Source organism: Octopus bimaculoides, chromosome 7 (assembly GCF_001194135.2).
Source record: "Octopus bimaculoides isolate UCB-OBI-ISO-001 chromosome 7, ASM119413v2, whole genome shotgun sequence".
Lineage (NCBI taxonomy): Eukaryota > Metazoa > Mollusca > Cephalopoda > Octopoda > Octopodidae > Octopus > Octopus bimaculoides.
Window position 1 is genome coordinate 24,938 of NC_068987.1, and position 10,860 is coordinate 35,797.

General features: G+C 37.3%; 1 protein-coding gene across 1 annotated transcript; it reads left to right on the forward strand.

Moving 5' to 3' along the window:
- The first annotated feature begins 6,083 nt into the window (after nt 1-6,083).
- On the forward strand, nt 6,084-10,319 carry LOC106872235 (zinc finger protein 271). The gene is made up of 2 exons (XM_052969147.1): nt 6,084-6,316; nt 8,569-10,319. The coding sequence occupies exon 2, from the start codon at nt 8,965-8,967 to the stop codon at nt 10,024-10,026; it is 1,062 nt and encodes a 353-aa protein (XP_052825107.1). The 5' UTR covers nt 6,084-6,316; nt 8,569-8,964; the 3' UTR covers nt 10,027-10,319.
- Nucleotides 10,320-10,860: the final 541 nt, after the last annotated feature.

The following is a 10,860-nucleotide window of genomic DNA, read 5'->3' on the forward strand; positions in this document are numbered from 1 at the left end:
AAATAGCAAGGTCTTGAGCAGTTCCTCACTGTGACCCCTTGAACACTGAAATTATATTTCCGATCATATAAACCACTCCGAATATTATTTTAGCAAATTTAAAGTCATTTTTCATTTTTTGTGCTGCTCCCTCCCCACTTCCCTTGATGACCTAAGCGTATGCTCAATGGTTAATCCAGCACTGAGTATAACTAGTAAAATATTATCAATAATATATTTTACTACTGTTGCATTACCAGTAAAATATATCAAAAATGCATTTTACATGGTGAAAATATTATCTCGCATTAGGCTGACCACCAAGTTGATGGTGTACCAAACAGTTGTACAGCCTGCATGGGCAGTAGCATTACTGACACCTGTGAGACTTGGATGGTTTACAAACACCATGCCAGAAAGCTAAACTGCTTCCACATGAACTAGCTGAAGAAGCTGTTGAAAGTCATCTGATAAAACAGAGTCTCAGACATAGAGGTCCTCTCTTGAACTGATCTTCCAAGCATTTAGACACTGCTGAAGAAAGGCTAAGTCAGATGGGCAGATCACCATGTTTGTATTCCTGACATACAACTCCCCAAAAGACTGTTTTACAGTAATCTGGCAGAAGTCAAGTGCATGCAAGGAGAATAGAAAAAGTGCTTCAAGAACACACTCAAAGCCTGACTGAAGTTCTTTGAGACCAACCCCAAAACTTGGGAAGCACAAGCATCAGACTGCCCTGCCAGGCAAAACTGTATCAATAGAGGTGTCACCTCCTAAAGCCAGAACAGGATTGCAGAGGCACAAAGAGAAGGAAAAAAAAAACACAAACAACAGGAGTCCAGACCTGACTGCTTGCCTTCAGTCCTGGCAGACCACCAGTGCCTGGCCTGTGGCAGAGCCTTGTCTAAGCATGCATTGGGTTGATAGGCCACAGCCAGACTCACCATGTCCTATCGTCTTCTGCCATTGATGTCCTTGGTCATCGTTGACAACAGACAAAATAATAATTATAATAGATGTCAGTTAAATGCTCAGTCTTGAGTCCATTCAAGAAATATTGGCATCTGAGTATCATATTAAATAATTAGATACCATTAATAGGTATAGTACTGTGGAATTCTGAGATAAATCTCTTCATAAACTTGAGTTAAATACATTATGTCGGAATGAGATGAACATCATCACTTCAGTGGTTCATGAGAAACAAACAGATGTGTTTCAACTTTGCTGAGTTTTTTCAAGACAACATGTTTTCTAACAATAGGTATACATTTAGTGTGATACACAATTGGCAATTTTAGCTTAATGCTAACTCAGCTGCATAAAGTGAGTCTTTCTACAGACTGGCAAGCTCCTGCAATACCAGTGAATGTTTTTTTTGGTGGTGGGGGGGTTTCCTGTATATCAAGATAAAAATCTCATTTAAGTGGGTAAAAATTGAGTGTTTGGCATCGACAAACCTCAACAAAGGTGAACTGCATTGGTTTTTCTCATGAGTCATGCAGCAACAATGTTCATCTTACTGATATATATTGCATTCTAACACAGTTCTATGAAGGGATTTTATCTTCAACAATTCCATGGCATCGTACCTTCTAACAGTGTGTATACATTGCTACAAATGGTGATTTTACTTCACAACAATCTCCATTGCAATGCTGCCTCAACAAATTTCATCCAACTCAGGAGAGCATGGGAAAGTGGATGTTAAAACGATGATGATGAGGATGACTGTGTATGTTTGCGTGTACATTTGTTACATCACATGAATATTGTAAACAAGCATCACCATTACAGAAACAACAAATTTCACTTCTAGTCTTCTATGAAAACCAAGTTTGGCCATGAGAAAATATGACCTTGCTTGGAAACAAGCAAGGGTAGGTGAAAGGAAAGGCATCTGGCTATTGAAAATCAATGAAATTCGACTCCTGCAAATATAAAAAAATGGATGTTAAAATGATAATCAGAAGGAGGAGGAAGAGGAAGAGATCCGGAAGAAACGGTCGATGTGTTGCTATTGTAAATTAATAATGTATTTTTGTTAAAAACACATTATAACAAGTACATCAGGCCAACAAAATACACAGAAAATAGATAGAATTTTTATTTTTTTGCTTATTCTTTGTGGTGGTGGGGAGTTGTATATTATTTCAATACTGTAAGGAGTTTATAAGTCAAAAATGGTCTCTAGTTCTAATCGTAATGTGAATGTTTCTGTGCATTGGTTTATGTTACCTCACAGAATTAAGCTAAAGTGAGAGAGAGACACAGAGTTTGAGTGTTCTTGCAGTTGCTTGAAGGCAAGCTAATGTGTGGTGGTGAGGAGAGGGGCAATGAATGTGTATAAATGGCTGGTGAATCTAAGCATTAATTAAGGCAGCTAATCTAATGAAATTGAACTAATGGGTTCTGTTTTATTTTTAATAGGACACTCTAGGGAATAGTTCCTTGAGAACTTGGTGAGCTGATAGGCCAGTTGTAGTCAATGAAAAATCTCAAAGTGAATTTGTTAGATTGACTGACTTGTAGAACTGTGGCAGCTGGCTGCAAAATTTTGTGGCTAGGCTGTGCAATGTTCCCATATAAAACCAAATCACAATATTAAGTTTACAATGACTCACATGTATTTGCATAAAGGTATTAAAAAGATTACTTGCTGGGAATGTTGAGTTGAATGCCACGAGTGTGTCTATGTGCAAGAGAGATGAGAAAATAAATCTTCATATTTGATGAGATGATCTTTTAACAGGGCTGCCAATAAGCCAAAAATACCACAAACCTCTTTGCCAAGGTCCTCTCTTCTCTCATTTGAATTTCCATGCATGTCAATTCATAACCATCATTTAGCATGAAACTATGAAATTTTCCATTACTCTTGATACCTACTCAGATGTGATAGGAGAGCAAGATCCCTTGATGTTAAATGTCACTATCAAATACAGAAATCTGATATGTTGTGTGGTTTTGGATCCTAATTTCAGATGCTAAGTACTGTTATAAATCTTTTGGCACAAATTTATACTTGAAATAAATTTATCTGATGATAAGGACAGTGTGCTTAACAACAAATCAGATGCTGATATTTTTTAATTTCATCAAATGCCTTCAGATAATTTTCAGACCAGTTCTACTTTATATCCTTTTTTAATAGATTATTTAGTGGAACTCATGCATTTTTGGAATATAATTTTGGTAATAATTTGCCAGTCCCAGAAAGCTTGTAAGATCGCTATGTTTGTTGGAGGGAGCATATTCTTAATTGTGTCTGCCCTTGACAGATCTGGTTGACGTCCATTTCTGTCAATGATTTGTCCTAAATTTTCGGTAAGAAAAATTCACTTTACTTCACTGAAAGTAAAGCCATAATCCTTAATTTTTTTTTTAACACATACTTTACATGCTCAACATACTGATACCTGGATTCACTTTTAATGAGTATATCATCCAGCTATGGAATTGCAAATTCACAGTCTGCTAATATTGCATTCACAATCATTTATGGTCCACTCCAATTTGTAGGTACGCGTCAGAGAGTTCCATTTTAGAAAATATCTTGCCACCATTTAACTTCACAAATATGTCCTCTGGCGTAGGTAGCAGATATTTTAAGACATATCTGTTAAACCAATGGAAAAATCAGTAGACACTCTGATTTTATTATTCTTTTTTCTTAACATATACAGTTGGTGATGCCCATTAACTATACTCCACTTTTTGGATAACTCCAGTTAGTTCTAGTCTCACTAAGTTTCTCTGTGGCATTGGAGATATTTGTAGGAACTGAGCCATTAACCACAAAGTTCTTGGCAATGTTGGCAGCTTGTCTCACCGAAGTGTCAGATGATGCCTGTCAGGGCACTTGGCTTTCCCAATGCCTTAGCCTTGCCATCGCCCATGGTAACGCATGCCTTAGTAATGCAAGCTTGCTGGCTTGCTTCAGTAGGTTCCATTATACCTAGTGGTGTGTGTTCAGTTGCTGTGGTTAAAAAAAAAAAAACCCTCACAAATGGTCTCAATACAGTTTTAACTGAAAGATTTGAAAGAATTAGAAGAAAGTTCTCTGGTAATTTCCTTTCATGTAAATAAATGATTTTATTAATTTGATAATTTGCCAACAAAATCTTTATAAAATGACAATGTTCTAGAACATGTACATGTTTATGTGTTATAAAGGACAGATCTTCTCAAGCATATTGTCGGACACATCAAGGGCACAACCCATTTAAAAGTACCTTTGATGCGTCGGGTGATAATAATATGCTCAAGAAGACCTGTTGAGACAAGTAAAACCAAAATCGTTCTGGTGGCACATAAAATGCATTATCTGAACATGGTCGATGCCAGTGACCACTGACTGGCTCCCATGCTGGTGGAACGTAGAAAGCACCATTCGAACATGGCCGATGCCAGGCCCACCTGACTGGCTCATTGTGTTTAGTGAACCCAAATAATTTTGCACCATAGAATAGTAGGTGGATATCAGGGAGAACTTTCGCTGAAGAGAACTGGTTCACAAACAGAGTCAAACTCTCCAAGAGTTCAAGTCCAGCGTCACCGGCAGATAAGGAGATACCATCTTTGAGGTGTTGAGGCCAAAGGCCATCAATTCCCGCACCTGAACCAGCAGGGAAGGATGAAATTGCCTTTCTGATGTTATCAGAGGTGAAGACTAGTCTCAAGTAGTCTGGGGGATTGGGCCAGTTTAGTTGATTATCTGGGGGTGCTGATAGGTGCTTCTCTTTCAGGTGCCTAAGAGACTCAGAATTACATGGAGCAAGGGAGGATAGTGAGGAAAGGAGACGGCCGGCCTCTTTTATGTCAAATTCACTGAATTTGGCATTGACTGCATGCTTGAGGTTTATTGGTTGCCTGTTGGTCGATGTCAAATTGAGGTGAGAAGTGATCGGAGTGGACTCAAATAATTGTCTTTAGGTATTGGCTAGTGCAAGCATGGAGAGCAGTCAGGTGGTGAGCTAGCATCGACCAACAGTAGAGGTCTAGCGCTGGAACTCAATCAACGAAGTGAGTTAGCAGAAGAAGCAGGGTATGTAACATTAGTTCCAATGGTTGGACTAGAACGAAAGTCGGTGGTGGAGGGGGACGGTTGAAAGTTGTAGGAGTGGCGGGGTTGGTAGGGTAAGCGCAATTTAGCTGTTGTTTTTAGCATATCTCACGACCGTCTGATATCTTCCTTATTTTAAAATATTTTCGGTTAATTACTACAAGTTCTCTCAGTCACCAATAAGCAAGTTAACAAGCCTAATGGGTGTAGGAAGATCTGTATTGAATGTTTTTAAGTATAAGCCTAGTTGGGGGTAAGGAGAATGTTTTACAGTATAAAAATGTGTCTTTAAGGAGTTATTGGTGAACGACATCAAGAACCAGTATACATTCTTCCGTGTCATCAGGAACATTGGTATTGTCTTGCAGCCCCCAAAAGAAACTTATGAAATCACTGATTTTCAGATATTTTACTGTCTTTTAAAAAAATGAATATATTGTGAATGAAAAAAACTAGATCCCCGTTTTTCTCGGCTGAACAGCGAAAACACGGTCGCACATTCACAAACATATAAGTACACTCATTGTCTTTCAAGTCCACAAGCGAGTTGAACAGTAAAATCTCTCCCTCACACACATACATACATCTTTTCTGTTTTCACGAATCGCTTATGTTTATGTATTTTTGTGTATGTGCATATGTAGGCGGGGGTAAAGAATGCGCACACCACCCGTTTTCGGCATAACCCTAACCCTAAATACAGGGTGTGCGTATTCTTTACCTTTGTCCCCGAAAAGACAACCAGCACTTTCCAATCAAACGGGGCAGCGAGATCAATTATAACCGTGGAATATATAAAAATATCCTCGGTTACTTGAAATGCCGAAACGAAAATAGAATAGTTCACTAGTTCTTTTTTTTTTTCTCTCTGATAATTTTTTCTGCATTTCGAAATTCCTCCTGACTTTATACATCCTCACATGTTTTAATTAATGTTTAATTAATGGAGTTAGTGACCAATTTCTTCTAAGCTGCGTAAATCTTTTCCTCATAAAACACGTACTTTTAAAATGAAAGTATTGCTAAAACAGTAAGAGTATTTTTTTTTTTTATAATCTACAAACTTTTCTTTCTTCTTTATATCTTTTAAAAATTAATTTTTATCAGAAGCCCTCCTCATCTCTCTCTCTATCACATGACGAAAATTGACCAATGAAATCCGACCAACATCACAGCCTCATGCCGTCCATCGTAGTTTCATTGATGTAATTGTTGGACACAGATGAAAATATTTGACTCTAATTTAACCGTCATCGAGATTTATATGTGGTATTTATTATTATTATGTTTTTTTTTCTTCTATTCAGTTTTTGTTGGTACTACTAAAGCAGCACGGTCCCGAACGCGCAGTCGCGCGTCCGTGCTAGCTAGTCGTGAGTTGTCGATCCTAGCCCTGACCCTGTCCCTAACCCTAACTCTAACCCTATCCCTAACCCGCGTGTGTAAATGAATACATGTTTAGGGTTAGGGTTAGGGACAGGGTCAGGGCTAGGATCGACCACTCACGACTAGCTAGCGCGGACGCGCGACTGCGCGTTCGGGACAGTGCTGCTTTAGTAGTACCGTTTTTTTTTTTAATTTCATGTTCGTTGATATTATTTTCCTTTGATCTGTCATAAAATTCCTAACATCCCCCTACCCTCCCCCTCAGTCAGGTTTCACTTTTGCGCTTAACGACGATCATCGATGGAATTTTGATGCGCAACCGCTGAGATTTATTTAGTTTCTGATGGGAGACCACGTAACCGAGTTTCTAAGATTGATTCTATGTTCTTGTTGCAGTGCTGATCTCTCGAGATGTGCAATTGATTCATCAATTGAAAAAGTTGAGATGTTTCAGCATCTGAACTTTGTTATTTTTCCTACTCGCAGTCACGACGACGGGACCTGGACTGTGGTGCCCCGGGGCACATGCCGGACGAAACCCTTTCACGGTTCGTTTAAGAGCCTCTATTGCCATTGACTGCATCATTGTTATTGTTATTAGTCTTCATTGAATGTGGCCCTGCCTTTTTAGGTTTCGGCCAGTTTTTCAAATGAAAAAAAAAAAAAAAAGGTACTAATATCACTTAATCTGAAAGTGTATCTGTGGTTTGCAAATATCAGGTGATCCCATAAGTTCTGTCCGAATTTTGAATAAAGAAAACGAGTTATCAAATGTGATATTTAATTGGAATTTAATCGTCAGTGTACTTTCCCTGATTATCTATGACTTCCTTCCATCTATTTACAAGCTTTTTAATCCCATCAATGTAAAATTCTTTTGGTTTCAAAGTGAAGAACTCTGAAATGTCAGTTTCGACCTCCTTCTGGCTTGTGAAATTTATGTCCCCCAAATGATTCTGTAAACTACGAAACAAATGATAATCTGAAGGAGCAAGGTCAGGAGAATAAGGTGGATGAGGAATTTTTTTCCCAACCAAGCTCTTCGATCTTCTGTGGTGTGATCTTTGCAAGGGGTGGGGGGTCATGCATTGTCCTGATGAAATATCACTGGTTTTCGATTTACTAAAGTGGGTCTTTTTTTCTTTAAAGCTTGGTTCAAACGCTCTAATTGCTGACAGTAGACTTGAGCATTGATTGTTGAATTAGGTGGTAACAATTCAAAGTGAATTACTCCTTTGCAATCCCACCAGATAGAGAGAAGAACCTTTTTCCCATGAAGTTGTCTTCTTGGTTGTGGTTGAGCCTTTTCCCTTTTACCAAACCACTGTTTACAACGTTTAACATTTCAATAGAAGATCCATTTTGCGTCACCAGTCACAAGTCTATCAAAAAAGGGTGAAATGAGTTCGCGAGAATGGAGAGAAGAGCAGATGTCAACTCAGGATTTGCAGTTGCTTTCAGACAATTCATGAGGCACCCATTTTTCCAAGTTGTTAAGATGATGATGAACAGGTGTATGGTTTGAATTAAGCTTTATTGCCAATTCTTCAACTGATAATGTAGGATTTTCTTCAAGTAATACCTCAAGGAGCTTATCATTAAACTCAACTGGACGTCTTGTGCGATCTTCATCTTCAAGGCTGAAATTTCCACTTCTGAATTTTGTAAACCATCTTCTGCAAGTTCTTTCATTCAAGCATTCTTTCCCATAAACTGAGTATATGTTTCGAGTCGCTTCGGCTGCAGAGTTTCCTTTTTTGTACTCATTAAGCATTATGTGCCTTAAATGCTCTTTGGATACTTCCATGTTAGAAAGGGTTTTAATCAAAGAAATTTTAATTCTATTATTCTGTAAAATAATATTTCATTTGTTTAAATGTACACAAATGCATAAAAATAATTTTTTTATTCCATTAGACATTCTAAAATACCATTAAATTTCATTCAATTTTAAAAAAGGTAAAATCAGACAGAACTTGTGGGATGACCTGATATGTTGACCATAATGTTAATAAATTATTGAGTAATGTTTTGCATCTATAGTTATCACTAAAGAAATCTTGTAAAATGTCCGTTGTTGAATCTCTCCAGTTCAAGTATCCCTTATATCTTACATTATTTTTCTATTATTTCAGAATATCAGAAAGACTCAAGGAAGATGATGTACAGCTCAGTTATAACACTATTTATTTAAATCTATGGTGGAATTACTGAAATATTTTCTGTGTGTGACTATTACCAACATTCTATGTGGGAATCTATACGAGATAGTTTTGTATTCTAATGAGATATGGATGAGTTTACAAAGGAATGTGTCCCAGCCATGTATATTGTCAAGTTGATGGAGAAACAGCAGTAGAAATACTTGTCAGAAGGAATCAAAAAATAAGGTCTAAGAAAAGAAAATAATGAAATATGTTGAGAGAAAATTGATAGACAATGAATTGTAAGAGAAGCAGTCTAAAAAGTTTGATTTTCCTGGTGTGTTGAAAGAGTAAGGCAAAACGTCATACCAGTGTGATATCTTTAAAATGTCATTCTCTCAAACAAACAATTTTATTCACAAATGCATTTATACAGGAGAAAAGCCATATTCCTGTGATATCTGCAATAAATTATTTTCTAGAGGTTTTGACTTAACAAGACACAAACGCATTCATATGGCACAGAGACCAAATCATTGTGATACTTGTGGTAAATCATTCTCTCTAAATGATCACCTAACTAAACACAAACACATTCACACAGGAGAAAAACCATATCATTGTGATATCTGTGGCAAATCATTCTCTCTGGATGATCACTTAACTAAACACAAACGCATTCATACAGGTGAGAAATCATATAACTGTGATATCTGTGGCAAATCATTCTCTGGAAGTAGTGACTTAAAAAGACATAGACGCATACATACAGGAGAGAAGCCATACCGCTGTGGTAACTGTGCTAAATCCTTCTCTGAAAAATCTAAATTAAATAAACACAAACGATTTCACACAGGTGAGAAGCCATATTGCTGTGACATCTGTTATAAATCATTCTATGGAAGAGGCGACTTAACTAAACACAAATGCATTCATACAGGAAAGAAACCATATCATTGTGATATTTGTGGCAAATCATTCTGTGGAAGTAATGACTTGACAAGACACAAGCGAGTACATACAGGTGAGAAGCCATATCACTGTGATATTTGTGGCAAATCATTCTCTCTAAATGATCACTTAACTAAACACAAACGAATTCATACAGGAGAGAAGCCATACAATTGTAGTATCTGCAGTAAATGCTTCACTAGAAGCGGTGACTTAACTAAACACATACGCAGTCACACAGGAGAGAAACCATATCACTGTGATATCTGTTATAACTCATTCTCTGGAAGTAATGACTTAAGAAGACACAAACGCATTCATACAGGAGAGAAGCCATACCACTGTGATGCTTGTGGCAAATCATTCTCTCTAAATGATCACTTAAGAAGACACAAACGGATTCATACAGGGGAGAAGCCATATCATTGTGATATCTGTGGTAAATTGTTCTCACGAAATGATCACTTGACTAAACACAAACGAATTCACATTAGATAGAAACGATGCAGTGATTTTAACGGAGGAAATAACATAATTACTTGCTGTCACATTCCTATAGGAGAGAAGACATATAACTGATATTTCTGGTAAATCATTCACTTGGACAAGTCACTTGACTACGTGTATGTTTTATTTGGAAGAGTAACTGTGTCAGCATCTAAAGTAATTCTCTAAGAAAACTAGCAAATATTAAATTGTGCACACAGGACAGAACCATGTGATAACAACTTCCCAGCACTGTTGTTTTATATAAACACTATTGTATCTAATAAAAGCATTCTTTGAAACAATTCCTCTGTATTCTATCTTATTTCCAAATAGTAGAAAAGATATTGATTTTATTTGCAGTAGTAGGTAAATAGGTAAGTAGTGTCTGAAATCAGGGATAACAACTGTACAGTACTTCTGTTCATATACAGTTTCCTCTTTAGTCAAAATTAGACTTGACCCAAAAGTAAATGACATGAAATTTATAAATGGAATTGTGGTGGACACGTCTGGAGTGTGATTGATGACACATGGCCAGAAAAGTCAAGAGATAAGATTTTAAGATACAAAAGGAAACATCTGATGACAAAATAACTTGAATAAATTCGACTAAAATATGTTGGCTTCCTTGAACTTGCTATAGTCATGAGAAATGTTATCATCATCATTGAGCATTCATTCTTCATGCTGGCATGGGTTGGATGGTTTGATAGGAGCTGCTCCTGAGACAGCGACTATTTTACTTACATTTTCATGTCTTCCCCAACACAGCAAACACCTGAAGTCTTGGTCCCTTGTCACCTCTTCTGTGAGGCCCAACGTCTGAAGATCCTTTCTCACTAC